The sequence below is a fragment of the Chenopodium quinoa genome, unplaced genomic scaffold, assembly GCF_001683475.1.
Source record: "Chenopodium quinoa cultivar QQ74 unplaced genomic scaffold, ASM168347v1, whole genome shotgun sequence".
Taxonomy (NCBI): Eukaryota; Viridiplantae; Streptophyta; class Magnoliopsida; order Caryophyllales; family Amaranthaceae; genus Chenopodium; species Chenopodium quinoa.
Window position 1 is genome coordinate 3,228,424 of NW_018744662.1, and position 21,141 is coordinate 3,249,564.

The 21,141-nt window shown below is 33.7% G+C and overlaps 2 protein-coding genes across 2 annotated transcripts; one reads left to right on the forward strand and one right to left on the reverse strand.

Moving 5' to 3' along the window:
- Nucleotides 1-6,946: 6,946 nt before the first annotated feature.
- LOC110702082 (uncharacterized protein YpgQ-like) lies at nucleotides 6,947-11,311 on the forward strand. Its single transcript, XM_021879731.1, has 7 exons — nucleotides 6,947-7,214; nucleotides 8,354-8,384; nucleotides 8,544-8,562; nucleotides 9,171-9,268; nucleotides 9,897-9,995; nucleotides 10,617-10,789; nucleotides 11,101-11,311. The coding sequence occupies exons 1-7, from the start codon at nucleotides 7,047-7,049 to the stop codon at nucleotides 11,188-11,190; spliced, it is 678 nt and encodes a 225-aa protein (XP_021735423.1). The 5' UTR covers nucleotides 6,947-7,046; the 3' UTR covers nucleotides 11,191-11,311.
- A 2,353-nt stretch (nucleotides 11,312-13,664) lies between these two features.
- LOC110702083 (cytochrome P450 86B1-like) lies at nucleotides 13,665-16,639 on the reverse strand. The gene is made up of 2 exons (XM_021879733.1): nucleotides 15,094-16,639; nucleotides 13,665-14,349 (listed from the first exon to the last, which is right to left on the reverse strand). Exons 1-2 carry the CDS (start codon nucleotides 16,429-16,431, stop codon nucleotides 13,945-13,947), a joined length of 1,743 nt encoding a protein of 580 aa, XP_021735425.1. The 5' UTR covers nucleotides 16,432-16,639; the 3' UTR covers nucleotides 13,665-13,944.
- Nucleotides 16,640-21,141: the final 4,502 nt, after the last annotated feature.

Genomic DNA, 21,141 nt, shown 5'->3' on the forward strand with positions numbered 1-21,141 from the left:
TGAGCCTGCATGCAAGCAATAATAGTGATAATAAAGTCTTTTCAATTGGTTTTATTAGGATCTGAACCCTCTCATGTTGTTACCATAATCGAGAGCTCATTCAAAATGCTTTGTAGTTTGAATTACTTTCCTTTTATTAGCTCTTACTTGATGAAATGTAATACACAATGGACTGATGAAATGCGGAATTTGATATCCTCAATTGGCTGGATGATATCCTCCAATAGCTGGGTGATATCCTCTACTAGCCGAATGATATCCTCTACTGGCTATATGATATCATGGCTGGATGAGGATATCATCAAGCCTTAGAGAATATCAAAATATGCATTTTGCGTCACTTCGAACTGACGTAATCACTAGTAGAAAAATAGCAAATGACACCGGTTCAAACCCGGCCTAAGGCACCGGTTTGAACCGGTGCCAATGTGAGGGGTGCCAAAAACCCCCCCTCTTTGGCACCGGTTCAAACCGGTGCCATAATTGATTTTTGGCACCGGTTAACCGGTGCCATAACTATTTCTTTTTTTTTTGTTGGGAATTAAAGTCAATTGGCACCGGTTAACCGGTGCCAATTCATGTTTTTTTTTTTTTTTTTTTTTTTTTTTTTTTAGTTTGCTTTATCCACATATACAATCAGAGATATATTGATCAAAATATAATCAGAAACATATAACAAGTAGGGGTGTCCATAATTCGGATAAAAACCGAAATCCAATCCATTCCAAACCGAATTATCAATTCGAATCGGATCCGAACTTTAAATCGGATTGAGATTTTTTGGAAATTCGGATTTTCGGATTGGATCGGATTTACCCTAATTGGATCCAATCCAAACCGAAAACCGAATTGTAAAATTAAGCTTGTATAAATATGGATTTTTTTAATTTTTGAAGTTTAGGTCAAATACTTACTACTACAAAAAATAAATTAGGGAGACTTTGTATTAATTAATTAATGACTTGACGTTGAGCTATTTATTTTACTCATTATTTTAAAGACTTTTAGTTGTATTAAAGCTTTATTTTTATAATTGTATTAGGAGCTAAAAAATAATGTATTATAATTCGGATTTTCGGATCGGATCCAAATAACCGAATTTTAATTCGGATTGGATCGGATTGGATCAAGAGAGAAATTCCGATTGGATCGGATTGAAAAATTGAAAACCGAATTATATTTCGGATTGGATCGGATTTGGACTAAATCCAAACCGAAAACCGAACGGACACCCCTAATAACAAGCTTGAATACGAAATATAATCAGAAATATATTGATGATTAAATTGTTATTTTACAATACAAAAAAATAAAAAAAATTACAACATCAAAATCCAAAAAAAAAATAAAAAAAAATTACAACATTAAAGAAAAAAAAAAATACACATCGAACGAAAAAAAAATACAACAATAAAGTAAAAATTCCAAAATCAACACTTTGATTCTTCACCTGCATCAATTAAAACACCGAATTAATAAAAACTCACAATAAACTAAAATTGCGAAAATTAAACCCAGAAATCACGAAATTAAAAGCAAGAAAATAAACCCAGAAATCCCCCCCAATAAAAAGAAAAAACCCCCAAAAATACTCACGAACTGAAAATAAAAAACCCAGAAACTCAAAATTATAAGAAAAATTGAAAAAAAAAAAATACAAAATCCCCGAATTACTTAACAAGAATGGCTTAACACAAGTACTTCATCCATTTTTTTTTAACATGCATGTACCCAGAAAAATACAAAATCCCCGAATTTTCTTTTTTAAAATTAAAACAACCAGAAAACTTAAAAAAAAAAAAAAACCCAAAAGACACATGCATATACCCAGAAAAATCGATTAATCAAACACAAAATTAAACCCAGAAAAAACGAGAAAAATCGAATTAAAATACAAAACCGATTAAATTTGGATAATTATACCCAGAAAAATTGACAAAACTCGAATTAAAATCCAATAATCAATTAAATAAACCCAGAAAAATCGATTTAAATCCAAAATCAAACCCAAATTTAAATCCAACAAACTCGATTAACATCGAATTAAACCCCTAAAATAAACCCTAACCTCGAAAGATACCCAGAAATTGTTGTTGATGATGATGTTGGTGGGCTTTGCGGCGGCGGTCGACCTTTGTGGTGGTGGCGGCGGCTTTGCGGCAGTGGTGATGTTGTGGTGGTGGGCTTTGTGGCGGTGGTCGAATTTGTGGTGGTGTAAAAGAAAGAGAGGAGATCGAAGGAGCTAGGGAGAGGAGATGAAAGAAGATCGGTTTAGAGAGAGGAGCTAGATCAAATATGCATGGGAGATGAAGATAATAAGGGATATGAGAGGAGAGAGAAGGGAGAGGAGGAGAAGGGAGAGAGGAGAGAGAAGGAGCTCAGAGGGAATGAAATAAAAAGAGGCGGAGTGACTCAAATTTATTTAGGGTTTATTATGTGCTGAATCGTTTTTTTTTTTTAACATCTTATGGAACCGGTTCAAACCGGTGCCATTTGTATTTTTGGCACCGGTTTGATATGAACCGGTGCCATTTCTCTTTGTCTAAAAACCCGCCCATTTTTAGGCCGATTTTTGGCACCGGTTTGGCCTGAACCGGTGCCATTTAGGGGTTGCCTTTTTGTATTTTTCTACTAGTGAATACCTTCTCTATGTAATATATGGGATGTTACAATTAGATAATTTGTTTTCATTTCTTTAATCGACTTATTTCTGTACTTCTAACTAGACCTGGTTATTGGGCGGGTCGAGTCAAGGTCGGTGCGGGTCGGGTCAAAGCGGGTCAAATTTTATAAGGTCGATATTGGGTCAGACCAATGTGGGTCGCGGGTCAATAACGGGTCGATAATGGACGGGCCTACAAAATATCAATTAAAAAAAAATTGGACAAAAGCCATTATTAAGCATATACGAATATAAATTTATCTATGTATGTAATCCCCCGTATTTTTAAATATATTATAAATGAAATTATATTTTATTTATAATATTTATTTGTATTTTTCCGGAATTTAATTTCAAAAGTTTCAAATTATTTTGGGTGGAAAATTATTTTTATTACAATATGATTTTTTATGGACCATCATTTTATAATTTATGTCCAACAAACAAACCTAACCCACTTTACTTACTTAATTGGCCCATTAATTTTTGAGACCCAATTTTACTACTTACCCTACACCACTCTCTCTCCTATAAATACCTCATACATCCCCAAATTTTTCCCCACATAAAAAGGTTGGTAAACTCTCTTCTCTTTATTTTATTTCTTTAATTTTTTTTCCCTTATTTTTTTTCTTTCCTTTTCTTTTCTTCTTCTTTCTTTTCTTTTTTCACGTGAGCATAGCTCACTGCTGCTGCCTGCTGCCCGCCACCACCGCCGGTCGCCAGTCACCGCCCACCACCGTCGGCGACCCACCAAGCGGCCCACCGTGGCCTTCCTTCCCTCCCCCTTTTTTTTTTTAGTTTTGCTTAGAACTGATTTAATTGTTTTGGGTTTTGATTTTGTGGTATAAAGATTATAATTTTAGTATCAAAATCATGTTTTTGATGTTTTAAACTAATAATTTCATATTTTAATTATGTTATAAAATTTCAGATTTTGTGATTATAAAACCTAGGGTTTTAATTGGTTCAAATTGGGATTTTAGGGTTCTAATGAGCAATTAATTTGGGGCTTTTATTCCTATTGTATTTCTATTGATTAATTAAGCATAAAAACATGTTTTTAATGAAGTTTTAAGGACTTTTAATCAAATTTATATTGCTGGAAATTTGGTTAAGTATTAATTTATTGTTGTTGCTTGTTTTCTAGGAAGTGATTATTTCTTAGGAGACTTTTAAGTGATTAAAAGTGGCACAAAGGATTGTTTATACGAGGTACGTACATGTCTACTTCGTTGTAAGTGTACCATGTTTAGGTACCAAAGAAAAGAACTTAGTTTCATGATTAGAGAACACTTGGATGAAAATTGTTTGGTTATACATTTAATTAATCCATGTGCTTATGTTTATGAGACATGTTTTGGTGAATTGATTATGTTTGTATGGAATTATGGATGCAAGCATGTTAAATTACATTGGATTAATTGTTTGTATGGAATGTTGATACAAGCATAATTTTATTGGATTGGTTTGTTAACCACATTTGGATTATTAAAGGATTGGAATTGAATGGTTTAAGTGGAATGAATTTATTAATTATTCCACAAGGTTGTTATTTATTTTATTTATTCATCAAGCATGACTTGTTAGTATGTTGAGTAAAAGTGGATTAAGTCGAAATGGCTAGGTGGGTTGACTATGTTCAACAATTTTGATAATTTGGAAGTTTAATGGAATTAAAGGTCAATTTGTGATGTGATCACCATTGTCCTAAATAAGATTAAAAGTAAATTGATGTATGATTTTTATGTATGGTCTATTTGATTGAGTCGGCTATTAATTAAAATTGTAATCACGTAAAGTGAAACATGGATGAGCAATAAAACTCTAGAAAGCGTGCACTTCTAGAGTTTTGATAATTATGGGTTGGGGTACACGGTGGTAGCCCGTGGCTTTCCGAGGCTTGTTTGATCAACATGTCCTCTTCTCTTTTGGTATTTACATTTTTATTTTATAATGAAAGTTAGATGGGATCCTTGGCTAACTTTGTGAGAATGGAGTCGCGCCCATTCTTGCATCACGCTAAACTTTTATTTTAAATGGTCATTTGGGACCAAAATGATTTGGTGGATTGGACAACCTCGTCTATTGCTTACTCCAAACTAACTTAATTAAATTAAATATAAAGAGTCGAGTGTTTAGAATTGATTAGCAAGTATGTTGAGTCGATTGAATTGTTTAAGTGTGGAGTCTTGATTAATGAATTCGTGTTGTATGTTTATTACTTTAATTAGTTGAGCATGCTAGGCTTGGTACGTTGTAGCTTGTATGTAGCTGATTGCGTACTTTTGTGTGTTTTCTTTTGGTCATGGCCTTCGCCTTTCAATGACCCTGTGATGATCCAATTATTACACTTGTATTATTGGGGAGCAGTATTGCACAGGTTAGCTTGATGATGTGAAGTTCGAGGATTTGACATACGCATTGTCAAGGGATTGGTGTGATTGAGAGTATTCGTTCTTTGTGTTGAACTTATTTATGTTTTACTACTTTAATTATGTTTTGGGACTTTGATTATTGGTTTGGTTTTAAATAAGGGCCTTTACGGTTCCAATTTGTAAGCTTTGACTTATTGGGTTTCTAAATTATATTATTTTAATATTTAAGTTGGATTTTCGCTGCAATACTTTGATAAAGCCTTAACGTTTTAACACGTGGCGGTAACATGCCGATGGTTCTCCTCTATTTTTATTTAAAGTAAGTGGTTTGGAAAAGGGAGAATTATTGGGGTGTTACAATGTAATTATTTTTACATTATCTATTTTCTTTATTAATTAAATTGAAAAACATTTTGGCCCTATATTAACCCTGTCCAATAAGGGCTCTGTCCATTAAAGGTCATGTCCATTAAAAGCCCTTTAAGCTTGGTCCTAACCCTATTATTATTGGGCTACCCTACCCAACCCAATAACCACCTCTACTTCTAACTATAGAATGTGAGTGGACTTGATATTTGTGCATATATGTATGCATAGTAAGGTGTGTACTCTTGATTATGATGGCAAGTATTCTACTGAGTATTGAGTAGAGAAGAACGAGAATAATGTGACTAGAGCACATCGAAAACCTAGTAATTCCATTATGCCTACTCATTTATTTTTCTACTATATATAAGAATAGATAGTCATGTGTAATCTATATCTATATCTATATTATTATTAAAACTCCAAGACAAGGAGTGTCATTTTGCCATTTGTCAATTCTTTTTTGCCATTTCGCCACATCACTTTAAATTTTTTGCCACGTCACTTTTGCAATTGTATTATTGTATCTAAAAAATGTGCTTGATTTACACCATATAATAATGATCAATCAAATATTGATTCTAAATTTAAAGAAGGAGAAGGTGTTACTTGTAAACCAATAGACTAGCCATTATTAGTATTTAGTTTGGTCACAATTGAGAAGATGAATAATTAAAATGTTTTTAAATTGCTTTGATCCATTTACTTTGTAAAATATGTAACCGATATGTATTCAATATATTTATCCCTATAAATTAACTATCTAAGGAAATGATATACTAAACAGTCTAAACCTCTTGGAGAAACATTTTACTAGGCCAGTATTGAGCTACGTAAGTATTTGTTTACTCTACTTACCTTGGAATGCAATGTATATATTTTGCATACTTAACTCATATTTTTACACTTTTAATAAATCACCCCGAATTAATTATGGGCTATATATGTTTTAAGCAATAAGTAGCATTTTGGTTCGATGATTGTGTATTTTGTAAGAATTGCTATATTTTAATATGTGATTCCATTGTTTGATTTTCTTTATAGTTCACTCAAAGCTCTCAAAGTTAGTGCGTGTAAAATTTTGTATTATTCACTACTTATGCTCGGTGGTTGAATATTGGTTTGATGATTCATTTGTGCATCCAATTTGAAAACAATACTACATTTTAAAAAAAAAAAGGATATAATGCATGTAATTATTTGTCACGTACGTAATTGAATATGAAGAAGATAAACAAGCCCGGGCCGGGTCACTAACTAGTTCTTATCTGTAAATAGAGTATAACTTCCCTTTAAATAGAGTTGTGGATTTGTGGTACTTATTACTTAATGTTACCAGCGACGCTAACTTAAACTAAAAAGTGTTGATCTGGTGACATTATTGTAAATAAGTTAATAACTTTTATTAAATGCGAGTCCCACAAAGGCACAAATGTTAATTATTTACGAAAATATTAACATGATTGTAATAAACTATTGATTTATTTATCGAAATGTCACTTGATATCGACTTTTGTTTATCTCGAAGATTAATCGGGACTCCCTCAGAAAAGGGGGGTGCCAAAGAAACAAACAACGCGCCAAAAAAAATCACATAGTTAGTTCCTCTTCGATCGACAAAAACTCCGACCACCATTGAAATGGAGGAGAGGAGAGAGACAGTGAGACAAGCAGAGAAGTTGGTTGAGGAACACATGAGTGCCAACGATGCTTCCCATGATGCTGCTCACGTCTTTCGAGTTCGCGACTTGTCTCTTTCTCTTGCTGCTCAAGAAGGCCTCTCAGCTTCACCAGATTCCATGTTTATTGTACAAAAAAGCCATCTTTTTCTCTTTCTTTTTTGCAATTTCATTTTTGTTTTATTAAGTTTTTCAATTTAACAATTTGAGGGTTTAATGACTAGTCAATTTTAATTAGTAATTTGAATGTGATTAGACCTATTTTCTCTTAATTATTTAGGGGAAATTCCGAATTTATCTTCTTGTTAATTTAACAATAAGTTGCTAATCAAGTGTAAATATGTGACCTTTTGATATCATATTTATCGATTTATTATGAAAATGCAATGTTGACATGTTGTTGTACATAGTGTGAAGTTGTGTGACCTACATTTAATGAGTAGTTGAGTTTATTGTGCCATTTGGTTCAATTTTTCTGGGTTAATATAGAATATTACCTCGTAAAGGCTCATAATTTAGCTTATGTGTTGACAATGTTATTCCCTGTTATTGTCGGTTCACTTTAAAAAGGTCTCAACTTTCGATAACTTAAAATGGTCCTAACTTTCGAGTAGTTTAGAATAATCCCAACTTTGAGCGGTTTACTTTGAAAGTACTTTCTTCATTGGTGGTATTGTTAGTTTAAACTTATAGAGTATCATTATAAGACCTTTTTAGGGTAAGAATAGTCATATTGTTGCCTTTTCCATCGAGGAATACGATTGATTAAAATCAATCATGCCAGCAATGGGAGAATAGCCTTCTTTTTTTGTTCTTTGAACATTTGGTTGTTTTGTAAGTCAACTAAACACTCCCTAGTTATGACTTATATTAGTGTGCAAATATTGACTTGGGTTTGTGGCTTGGTTCCAATGAGTTGTGTGTTAATCGAAGGATACAAATTAATACTGAATAAGTATCACCTCAAAGCGCGTAAGGTGGATTTCCCTTTACTAATATAACAGTTGCTTGCACATAATGATTGCTGTATGCAAGTGTCTAAAAATGTGTATTTATTGTTACAATGTTACCTTTATTAAAAATAAACACTTTGTAATCTGTTGGAGACTTTTACCATAGTACAGTGCAATAGCATGCTTAAATTGGTACTTGAAAGAGATAAAGGACTATGTGATGTGTGGAATAAAGGCTAGCAGATAGTATTAGTATATCTTAGCATTTGTGAAGTATGTCATACTCAGCGACTTTTTTTTCCTCTATGCTTTTAGGTGGAACTTGCTGCACTGTTACATGATATAGGTAATCCTAGTTTTTTGCATCTTGGAAGTAAAGTTTTTAAGTAAAAAGTTTGAATTGAAAGAATTAGAGCACATAACATATGAATATTACCAAAGTTGATGTGGTAATATGGTTTTTACCAATACTGATTGTTTATTTCTTTGGCTGACTGATTTGCAGGGGACTACAAGTACGCTAGGTCAGTTATTCAGTCTTTAATTCTTAGCCTGATTGTTTTCGAGTTTTGTTTCAAAAGTTTGTCTATTTGACTATCAAGTCTAGCGTACTAAAGTCTATACATTGATTGAGCTTTATCTAATAAAACCTATATGCGCAAGCCTAACTTCTGTTTCAATAAAGCTTGACAAAAGTATGGCTATGTTCTTCTGTTTTGCAACCATTAGTATTTGCTAATGAGCTATGGATACCTTTGGAGCTTAAAATGAAAACCGCTAGAATGGTTGAGTATCAGGTTTAGGCATGCCCCTGCTTTCCAATGGGACTTTCCTTTGTCACACTCCCCTCTATGGCTCTATATATGTTAATACTAGACGCATTTTTACATGAATTTACCCCCTGGTTTTGTGGACTTAATACCATGGCCCTTGGTTATTCCTTGGAGAGGGGGTTTAACAGTCAAGCTTCGTCAATTATCAATGCACTGCTAAGAAACTTGTATCTTATACTCTTAAGACACAGACTTCTACTGCTTTCTTTTTTATAGTAGAAATGTCCTCTTCTGTGCCCCTGACAATTTTCTCTGTATGATTTTTCCCCCTTGGTCATATGTTGGCCTTTGGAATGCAGAGATCCTGCCGAGGAAAATCTAGTTGAGCAATTTCTTGAGAAGGAAGGCATAGAGGAGAACAAGAAGATGAAGATAGTTAATATTATAAAAAGAATGGGTTTGTTCTCCTGCTGTCCAGCATCTACTTGTAGAAAATGTTGCACTTAGGCTCTATTAAGAGAAATTTTGCACTTTGACATACCTACACCAGCATTATTGTCTTAGATAGTATATTATTACTGAAGCTCACCTTATGAATATGGTTGTTGCATACATACCCATAGTACCTTAGGGATGCTGTATACTTCACTCTGAGCTGATCTTCTCCTCTTTCACTTAAAAGTGCTCTTGAGACTTTGAGGATTTAGAGATTGTAACTCTTAATAAATAATCCATGCTCTCGTTGTTTATTGTTGAGACTTGAGAATGTAGACTGGGTTTTCCCTCATTGACAGGTTCTATTCCTTCATTGTCGTGTTTAACCATATAACTTGATGTATTTGCTTTTAATTTATAATCCCCTTGATTTTCCACTCAATCATTGTTTTTGACCCCATAATCCATGCCAGTAGACAATTATACTCAATTCGATTCCGCCAGTGACTTTTCTCATTCCTTCTTTCCTCTTGAAAAAACAAGGATTTCTTATTAGCGCTTGCATAGATAATATAAGGCAGATGGTGGATTATTTAAGTAACTGGACCATTATTCAGATTTGTATTATGGTAAATTGTTGATCTTTGCAGGTTTCAAAGAGGAGCTTGCAGGAATTTCAGATCAGGAATGCTCTCTGGAATTCGGGGTGGTACAAGATGCAGATCGTCTAGATGCTATTGGGGCTATTGGTACTTTCATAATTCATTGTTCTAACATCAGTACCTTAAACAATTTCATATCTGTAAGAAGCTCCTGATGTAAACCTTTAGTAGGGGAAGCTTGAATGCAACTTAGTTAGCTTCATATTGATTGGATGGTTTATTTGGTTGCCTGAAGTATATAACACCCAGAAGTGTTGCCAATTTTTCCAACTCTACTACTCATTTTCTGTTTGACACACTGAATTCAGTTTGCTTGATCGCAAAATGGTTATTAAAACCTATGCAAATGGCTGAAGAAAACATGCTTATTTACATAGTACTGTTCATTATGATGATTTGTAGAACACGTCATCTTTCGCTCCAAGATAAAATCATACTCTATCAATAACCGCCCTTCCTTCCCTAACTCAACTATCCGTTCTCTCAAGAATAAGGAAAACAGGAATAAGGGCCATTCAGAAAAGGCTGTCAAATCAATGAAGATTATTACTGATTTCTGAATTGAACAAGGTTTTGTCTTTTGGAACAGTGATCAGATGATCATGTAACACTTGCCCAATACCTTCAACTTGATCTTAATATGGTTATGATGATTAGGGTTGCATTAAGAATGTGGACAAACCTTAATTTTTTCCCCTTTACTTTCAGGTATTGCTCGTTGCTTCACCTTTGGGGGAAGTAGGAACAGGGTGCTTCATGATCCTGCCATTAAGCCACGCTCTACAATATCAAAAGAAGAGTACATGAACAAAAATCAGCAGACTACTGTGAATCATTTCCATGAGAAGCTTTTGAAACTGAAGGATTTGATGAAAACACAGGTACGAATGAGATTAGCTTACTAAATGTGGCTTCAAAACTTCAGTCTGCATCTTTTCCTACTATAAATTTGGATTTTATTCATTGTCGTCTATTTGTTCATTCATTCAGTTTATGAATGATCCTTTCCTTTTCCGTGTTTTTAATTCTAAATTGAGAATACAGCCATTAGCGCTGTTACTTACCAAATGTGTCTGATCTTTGTACTGTGCCTGCATTATCATTCCACTTGTTTGTCTTAGTAGTTTCTTTAATGTCAATTTGAAGATTTATTTTTATCAATATAAATTTTTCCTACATGTATATGGTTTAGGCTGGGCGGATGAGGGCAGAGAAAAGGCACAAGTTTATGGAAGAATACCTAGAAGAGTTCTACCTAGAATGGAATGGGGGGCTTGAATAGACGGTACCAATATTGGGACTTGTAACAGAATATCATGAATTCATAATGCATAATTTTCGTGTTTATTTACATGACTATTTAATGAAACATGCTGTTATAATGAAGTATGATTGTGTTGAAATAGTTGCATCAAGTAAACTACCTTCAACTTCATGCTTATTCTTCTGTTTATTGAGCAGGTGACACAGCCTGGTCTTCTGATTTAGGCTTTTATTTTCTTGGTTTTAATCACATCTCATAGAAAAAAGTACGGAGGAAATTAATGAATCATTCAAGTTTTAAACCAGATTGTCATTCCTTCCAATATGGGAAAAGGGGCCATGGTTATGAGTATGACTTATAATCTTGAATCTAGTAAACGAATCGCCGCGAGACTAAAACAGGGTCATATACATGCTCCTGACTTGAAGCCTTGAAGGGGTCATTTACTCATTTGAGTGTATTTAGAAATTTTCATATTCTCTCATAGTTTCATGATGGGCCTGACTTGGATTCAGGGCATCTGAACCTTACTACTCATTACCAACTTACGCTTTTATGGGTAAAGCGTATATCCATAAACAACTTACTCTTTCAATCCTTTATTACTTGCCCCATTGTAATTAATAAAGTGTCCAATTCATTTGTCCGATTTTCTTTTTAAATTTTTTCTTCCCTAAACAATATTCTTTCGAGTTGGGCTCCACGTTTACCCACCCATATTTTTTCTCCTTACTTCTTCACCTGCATAGAATCATGCGTAAATGGCTATGGGCAAGTAAACAGGGATGGCGGGAGTATAATTTATATGTGTTGGTACCAAGCTCATTCATAAATAACATGTGGGCAATTAATGTACGTACTATGTAACTAAGCTAATACCTTTTCATGATCCAGATTCCTTATTTGGGGGTGGGTGCAGTAGATGTAGCCATGTTCATGTATATGAGATATATTTTACAGACCAAATGGCCTGAGAAATTGACTTCACCATCATTTCAAGGGTATGGGTTATATCTAATCTGACTTTCCTGAATCTAGTCATTCGTCAGGGTGGCACCCATCTCTCATTGGTTAGATCTTAAATGTTTATGACTCAATTTTTTTTCCAATTGTTTGGAGATGGTCCTCCCCTTTGTGGCAGTAATTAATCCTGTCCTATCCACTGCAGTTAAACAACTGCAATGAATAGCATACTTGTGAGCATAGATTTAGCTGTGTTAGGAAGCCAATAGCTAGCATAGGAGAAGCTATTCGACTTAACTCCAACGTAATCACTTGAATTTTACGGCCTATCAAGATGCATTAGTTATTGATTTTGTTGCTTTGTTAGTACTCAATAAAAAACTTAGTGATGGAGTATAAAACATATTCCTGGTTGATGGTTAAGGCTCAGGAATATATTTTATACTCTATCAATTGGGTTATGTTCTTTGGCCGATGAGTCAAAACTTTACTAATAATTGTTTGGTTTAGAAGTGTTTATAGATAGCGTTTGGAGGTTGAAATTGTTTAACTAATTTATCAACAAGTTTCACTGAAGTTTAATTTCTTTTTACTTTTAACAACTATCTCCTCTTTCACTCCATCCCTTATCAATGACTCTTGCCCTTATTGATTGTCGTAACTCGTAAATTGCACACTTGCCTTTTCAAATAAACTTTTTGCTTTTATCTTTTCCCTTTCCCCTAAAGTACACATTTGATACTTCCTCCGCCCATAATTATGTGCAACAAAGGGGTATTATTTGTGAGATATAAAATATGGAAAATTCCTTTGTTGCACATGATTGTGGGCGGAGGGAGTATAAAAAAATGTGTGATCTCTTTCTATGTACTATCGTACTCGTATTTTGTACTAATGACTTATTGACATGTATGCAAACTAATACGGAACAGAGGTAGTACCTAGACTGCAAATTACGACAATCACGAAACCTCACAATTGGTGTAACGACTACTTATGTCCTACAAAATAGAGCCTCAGTAGACCCTTAAGTAGTTAAGGAGGACTAATGACCAGAAATAGAACTTCTTCATATTCTTAAATTTTATGCCATGGTACATGGATGGCTGTCCTATAAATTAGCTGACTTTACCTATCTAAAATTAACATGGGTGAGACGCCGAGACAACGATGCAGTTAACCTGGTTGCTATGATACTTGGAGCATCTATAGGCCATTGATAGAGGTTACCTTTTCTAAACTATATGCACTCTTCCTTTACTCTTTGATCTTTCACAACGGATAGAAAGAAAATGTAACAATTAAGGTATATAAATGATGATAAGATCGAGAGTAAAGGTAGTACTCCTTACGATCTGGTCATATTTCTGTTTAAGTACGTCCTAAAATAATATGTCACTTTCTAAATTTAGTAGGTGTATAATTAAAGATAGAGTTACGGAGTATAAGAATTTCAAAGAATGAAAACATTGGTAATGTGATGATGTAAAATTGTACTTTAGCTAAATTCTTTGAAAATGACACTGTGATAAAGGGAAACACATTATATTATTTTGTATAGAAGAGGAAAACCATAAACATATTATTCTGAATGCTTCATTCAAAATTTTAATATCAAAACCTATGATTATTGACATACCTAAATGCACACTGTTGAAGACAATCTTTCACCCTAAGAATGTATGTTCTGTTACTTCTGTATGTCTTCTCAAATTACTCTAAATCATATTGTATTCTTTTACAAATCCAATCACAAAAAAATAGCTAAAACAGAAAACATTACACACAACCCTGTCAAACTTAACACTTCTAGTATCTAACCCTGAGGAACTTATGCAGCTCAGCTTCATCGCGCCTGATGAGATTTACTTGTAGTCCATGTTTCATGTACATAGTCAGCGCGAGCTTTGGTTCAACAGGGTGATTTTCCACCACCTTTACATGATATCGGTATAAAATTGAGGCTGCAGCAAACTTCATTTGGTAATAAGCAAAGTCCTTGCCTAAACATAGTCTAGGTCCTCCATTAAAAGCTGTAAACTTGTATGCAGACTCACTCATAAATCGTCCATCTCTAAGCCACCTCTCCGGCTTGTACTCCCTGCAGTCCTTACCCCAGATAGCCTCCATTCTTCCCATCGAGTAGATAGCGTATATTACCTTAGTTCCTTTCTTTAGCACTGTCCCATCTGGGAAGACGTCGTCTTCAACAACCTGTACATTCATCAAGTATGTAGAATTTTAGTTAATGTTTATAGAGAACCAACGTAGGAGCTGTCCTTCTCTTATCTTCCTTATTAATTCTTCTTATCATTCTGTCAGAAATCAATGATGTTTTTTTTTTTTTTTTTTCCTTTGACAATTTGATGATTTGACGTTTGATCTAGTGGTATTATCTGAAGCCAAGTTTATGGTATATTGTTACAGCATGGGTTGTTGGTGGGGTTGTGAAGTTCTAGATGATATATACAGTTGATGACTCATTTGCTTCGGTTTCAATTTGATTGTCATGTATGAGTCAATTCAGAATTTGGTCTATTGACAATTACTATTGTATTATGAATTTATGATAAAATGAATCAATCAATTGTAATCATACAAATATCCTAGTCGGTTCAAGTCATAACCGATTTACCTAATTGTGGATTAAGGTCTGTCTATTTCGGGTTGGGTCAGCTTTGCTAAGACAAGCTCTAGATATGAACGGCTTGACACTTAGAAACTAGTAGATGGCCGGGTTTCATGCTGAAGGTTTGTCTAACGAATTTCGCGCATAAGTGCATGCTTAGGGGGTATTAAGGCTGATAAGACATCAAATTATCTTTGGTTTTCTGGCACTTGATTCATTGATTGAGTGCTAAATTGACAGTTTAAGATGCCTTATTCTGGAACTTTTTTCATGAACACAAAAAAATGGTGTAAACAATTGGTTAAAAAAAAGGAAACAGAGTATTTTACCTCCTTATGATCAACTGGCACTGAAGGGTACAACCTCAGGGCCTCTGAGATAGTGGCGTGTAGATAATCCATCTTCTTAATCTCCTCTGGACGGAAACTGACTGGACCTCTAGTTCCGGCATTGTCAGTGACTTCCCTTTCGCGTATGATTCTGCCTATCTCAGCTAGAATCTTCTGCTCGATCTCTGGGTGCTGGTCGATAAGCCAGAAAAACCAGCTGAGTGCCACAGATGATGTATCTCTTCCTGCAAGGATGAAGTTTACACAAATATCTCTTAAAAACTTGTCAGAAAATGGCTGACCCTTTTCATCCTTTAACCTCATAAACACAGTCAGTAAATCAGATCTCTCCTTGCTGTTGTCATCTTGCAAGGAAAGCTCCTTCTTTCGCGTCCTAATAACTTCATCAGCAAATTTGTTTACTCCTGTGATTGATTCTTTTAGCTCTTTCTCTGGTCCAAGGTTAAGGTACCTCATTGTTTGCCATACACAGGTTGGAGTGACAAATCGAAGAACTGTGGCTTCAGTAGCTTTCTCGAATGCACGAGCAAATGGTATTTCAGGGAGTCCTAGGCTTAAACATCCAGGATCAACCCCGAAAGCTATCATGCAGACATTATCAAATGTCATTCTTAAGAGAACATCTTGTAAGTCAATAGGCAGAGAATTTTTCTGTGAATCCTCTAGGACAGGTATTAGCCTCTTATGGACTAACTCGAACAAGGACTCAGCAGTCAGTTGTCGAAACCTTGCTGAGTGAAACTCAATGCTCGCCGTCTTCCTTTGCTTGGACCAAGTCTCATTATCCGCGTTAAAGATCCCATCCCCAAGAAGGTCCTTCAGAGTGTTTCGAAAATACCCTCCCTTAGGAAAGTTAGAGAACTTTGCCTTCAGAAGGTGCTCCAAGTTCCTAGGATCCGAAGTCACAACACACTGGAGGTTACTGAACCAGGGTCCCTTGAAGTGGAACGTCCCGTTCTGACGATTAGTAATCTCAGTAAGCCACTCATACAAGTTTTGCCTAAGTCCGAAAATCAAGGAAGGCAACATACCTACAAATGGCCATACTGGCATACCATGATACTTCCTTTGCCTTAAAGAATGTAACACTATAAAGACCGCGATAGCAAGGAAGATCTCTAGTATTTGAACATCATGTAATGAAAAGACTTGCCGTGAAATGGCTCCTTCTCCTCCTCCTCCTCCGATCATGATGTCAGAGGCGAAAGGAAAAAACGAGTAAGGGGAAGAAGTCATGTTGTTGAAGTGCTGCTTAATCATGAAGTTAGAATGAGAAGAAGTATGTATGTAGTAGTTGTATGAAAGTAAGAATAGCATGAGTTATATGAGAAGGTGTGCATGTATTTGTTGGCGTGCTTATGTTTATATAGTGGTTTTGATTTGGTGAGCTGAAATGAGAAGCAGAGGAAATGAGAGAAAAGAGGTTACCAGAAATAGTAAAAGCTGTGGGTCTGTTTTCTTGAAACAAGAGCTCTTTATTCAGAGTTTTTGAGTCTTAAAATTCTTATCATTCAGGAGGGAAAATAATCTAGTAAATCAAGAGTTTTAATGTATTGATTTTGAAAGAAAAATTATGGAGGATGAGAAGTGGGTGTAACGGTTAACCTAAGTGTAACAGTTAAGTGCTGATTTTGTATTCCCGGAATTTTCTTGCTCTTTCCGTAGTGTACAAATATAGAATCTGTAAGATAGGATTATTATATAGGATTAGTTACTCGATAGGTCTTGTGCGCGATGATGAATTGCTTAGAACAGACTTAATCATACATTATTACCATGTCATGTCGTATTAAGGAGTCGATCGTTTATGAAGTGACTTTTATGTGATCAAGGGTGATTAAAGTTGTCAAGCATAGGGTGTGTAAACATCCCATTATACACAACCCTTGTTTGTAGAGGGCCTAAATTGAAAGAGTAACCCACCAAAGTCTTAACATGCCGAGATCAATAACAATTTCAAAGGTAAGGAATAAGGGTATGAATGTTCTTCAATCTTATAATTTTTAATTGTTACTATATTTTTCCTTTGTTCTTTTTTACTTGACTTGTTTCTTTTATCACGCCTTTCAATGCAAAACTTTAATTATCTATAACTTTAATCTTTTACTAGTACAAAATATAAAAGTTATAGATTATGATAGTATTTATTAAAATGAATTAAAAAAGATCCAACATGAATATGTTTTTCCTTACATATAATTCAGAAAAGACGGTCAAAGAAAAGGTGTGTGGTGAATAATGTAAAAGTCAAAGCGGGTCAAGTAAAAAAGGACGGAGGAAGTATTAACTTTTGCAATCCACCCCTATATGACACCTGCTTGAAACTTCTAAAAATACCCAAGCCTAAGGGCTTGTTCACATTTACTCAACTGATTTGAGTTGAGCTGAGCTGAACTGGACAAAAGTTGAAATGAACTGTACTGAACTAAATAGAGCTGAAATGAATAGTTTATGAGAGAAGGAGATTAGGAACTAAACTGAACTGAAATGATTGGAGTTGAACTGAACTGAACTGAAATTAAGCTAAAGTAACCGGGCTTTAAATACTCCGTACATTATAGAGGTATATAATTCTCAATATGATCGATTTTTTGTAAGTTTACTTTATACTCATATATCAATCTATATCTTAATTTACCATCAGAGTGGGTTCAAAGTTTCAAACCATCCCTTAACTTGATAGCTAATCTTATTGTGCAAGTACTAAATACTGATTAAACATGTTCCCTGCTTAAACCGATACCTGCAACAATAGACTGATTAGCCTAGGCAAATTGTTCAATAACAAGAAATTTTTTTAAAAAAAAAACAGATTTTTTTTTTTTTTTTTTTTTTTGACAACAGCCAGAAAAAAAATATTGATAAGATGAAAAATAAAGTTGATCGTGCAAATTAAATGAAGAAATGAACGCAGATATATACGAAAAGTGCCACTAAATAATAGATATACAACAACTACCTTGATTAATCATAGTTTAATCAAACCTTTTACCATACTTTTGTTGTACTATAATATGAGTTGGTGCTTACTTGATTTTAAATTTGTAGCTCTTATCTTTTTAATTGTTTTTTGTTCCACGTAAATGTTCAATTTGAAAAGAGACAAACTTTGATAAAATTTTATTTTAATATGTAAATTTTAGATATTGTAATAGCTTTTCATAACTTATAAACTTTTAACTATACACAATTAAAAGATAATACTCCCTCCTAAACAACACAATTAAAGATAAAAAGGTATAGTCTAATGCAATAAGATCGAGCATGTTTCAAGCGACCGACTTCTTTTATAGCTAAAAGATCTCAAGAGCTTATTGTATGTGTGTAAGAGCTGGTTTAGCTCAATGTAATAATTAGTTTGATATAAGAGCATATGTTACGGAAAATCGCCCATGCTCATCAAGTCCTTTGTTTTTCGTGAAGTATGTTGATAGCATGGAAATTGGTAACTAATTAATACAAACTACAACTCAATGTGTAATTTAGTTTGATATAAGGGTATATGTTAATTAAAGAAGGCTAGAATGAGACTGTAAATCAGTAATAGGAAATTAAACCCCAAGTGAAAATATAAGATCCCTAACGTTAGTCGTTTAGGATAGTAATCTACATTAGCCCTATTTTTAATCGTTTAGGAAAGTAATTTGTCGACTCTTTAGAATATATACTTCGTATTACTTTTGATTCAATATACAAAGCATTATACTCATTCCGTTCTTGAAATTTAGACTAATATTGAATTTCATATAATTTTGTGGCATTACTGAAAGCCTTTAATTAAATATAAAATAACATATAAAAATTGTATTGATAGTAATATTGAAAATTTGTAGTTTGATTAGAAAATACTCCGTAATTAACTTAATTACATGAACATTATTCATCCCTAAACTTATAGTTTTATTATAAGTATCCTCAACTAAAGGGCATTTATCTAGGAATAGTAAATATAAAATTAAGGTTAGGCAAAAGTGATACCATGATGTTTCCTTGGACTTGAAATGGACAACAACAACCTTGTAAGAAAAGCCATTAGTTAGGTGACTAAAAATATGTAAAAAGGTTAAAACTTTATAAGTGTAAAACCAAATATTACTACTATTAATCAATTATACTAATACTACACGTTAATTTGAGGATAAGACGACATATACCTCCTAACTAAAAGATTTAGACTTTTGATATATAAAAATATAAAATGTAATTAATTTTTAATTGCAATAGAAATGACAGATGATTAAATAAATAAGAAGCCACAAATTTATAAATTTAATTAATATTTGTGGCATGAGAAGTATGCACTTGTTGGTAAGATGATGCTTTCTTGTTTGACCCTTTAAAACACCAACATCTAATTAAAATGGAAACCGACAGTTGGAAAGAAATCATTTGGACTAATTCGGCCGTCATGAGCATTTCTCAAATTATCTTTGGAAAGAAAAATAAAACGGATGACCTATCTTCTTAAGAAAATTGTCTATGTGGAGCAATTAGTTTAACATGATTAATAGAATACTATCGGCCGGTCGGCCCTGTTTGGTGATTAGAGTTACGTAGTAGTCTCTTTGTTATTCTTAAATGCAACAGTTTGATCCGTATCTTTGTCAAACACGACACCGACTATTAATAACTTTAATTACGTGTAAAATATGTAAAAATATAAAAATTTGATATATTGAAATATATCTCTTAATTAATTCAAAAATATATTACATGATATCATATGTATTTTGTATAGTAGTAATTAATCGTGTCAAACTTTGTACATAAATAGCAATACAAAAACATCCCAAATGTGTCATAGGATATTAGGATAGTCACCCCTCTCACAATGCCCCAAGACTCCAAGAGGACCTAGCTCCTATACATTCATTTAATTTATCAAACAATCTCAACAATTTTCCACTGATATATTCTGTAATTCCTTCAAGATCGATCTAGTGTATACTTAGGCTAATATGCATAAAATCCTACGAAGTACATAATATCATGGTGCAAGTGTTACAAGCACGACACCGCCCCACATTCATATTTAATGCGTGTCATTCAATTTTATAATCACTAAAGTAGCTACGTGCGTGAAATATTAGTTAGCTATGTTTGGAGAGTTTTTCAGTTTTTGAATAAATTAATGAAGAAAAATAAATAAATTTGCATAGTTAGTTATGCAAATTTTAAAGGATATAATTGATAGAAATCTATTTTATAAGAGTTTCTTATACTTTTTTATAAGGTAAACATTATACATAGAATACTCTACTATAATCACACAAGAACCTTAAAACCAAGGAACAATCATATTATCATTATTCATTTCAATTAAAATCTACGTAGTATTAATTATCAACAGTATATAGCAACTACGCAGCCGTAAATGATGGGAATGAAATAGGTGATCGTGGGACGTCTTTCCACTCATATTCTAGAGTCATTGTAGTTCATTCTATCAATCGTTTTTCCAGACTCGATATATACGTAAGCTAACATTATACGTGGAACTCGCTGCAGCAAAATTGGGGGCATATGAAAATAGTGTTGGAGTGTGATGCGTCCAATGTGGTGAATACCATTAACAAGGAAGAGCATGGATACTCTACTGACTACTTTGATGCTTTTCTATGAAGATACTAGGAAGTTAAAAGCTGTGTTTACTTCTTTTAATTGTTGTCATGTTTGTACGTAGATCGGGTAATACCTTAGCACATTTAGTAGTTAGATTCGGTACTAGTGAAACTTATTATGTATGGTTCAGTGATTTCCCCCAAAGCTTTATTTGATTGGCAAAAATTGATCGGCTTTAATAATATTGCCCGGCTAACGGTTTTTTTAATAAATAAATATTTTATGAGAGAAGGAAATTAGGAGCTGAAATGAACTGAACTAATTGGAGCTGAACTAAATTGATTGAAGCTGAAGCGAACAAGCTCTAAATGTAGAAATTTTAATGTAAATATAATATTAATTACACCAATTGACGCATGGTTTTATCATGTATTTCAAACTTTAATACTCTTAAGTATATATTAA

Bases quoted from the DNA above. Each gene is read 5' to 3' on its own strand.
- LOC110702082 (XM_021879731.1), top strand. From the start codon at position 7,047: ATGGAGGAGAGGAGAGAGACAGTGAGACAAGCAGAGAAGTTGGTTGAG. The intron at 9,269-9,896 runs GTTTGTTCTCCT...TGATCTTTGCAG, and splicing joins TAATATTATAAAAAGAATGG to GTTTCAAAGAGGAGCTTGCA. The intron at 9,996-10,616 runs GTACTTTCATAA...CTTTACTTTCAG, and splicing joins AGATGCTATTGGGGCTATTG to GTATTGCTCGTTGCTTCACC.
- LOC110702083 (XM_021879733.1), bottom strand. From the start codon at position 16,431: ATGCTATTCTTACTTTCATACAACTACTACATACATACTTCTTCTCAT. The intron at 14,350-15,093 runs GTAAAATACTCT...ATGAATGTACAG, and splicing joins TGCCAGTTGATCATAAGGAG to GTTGTTGAAGACGACGTCTT.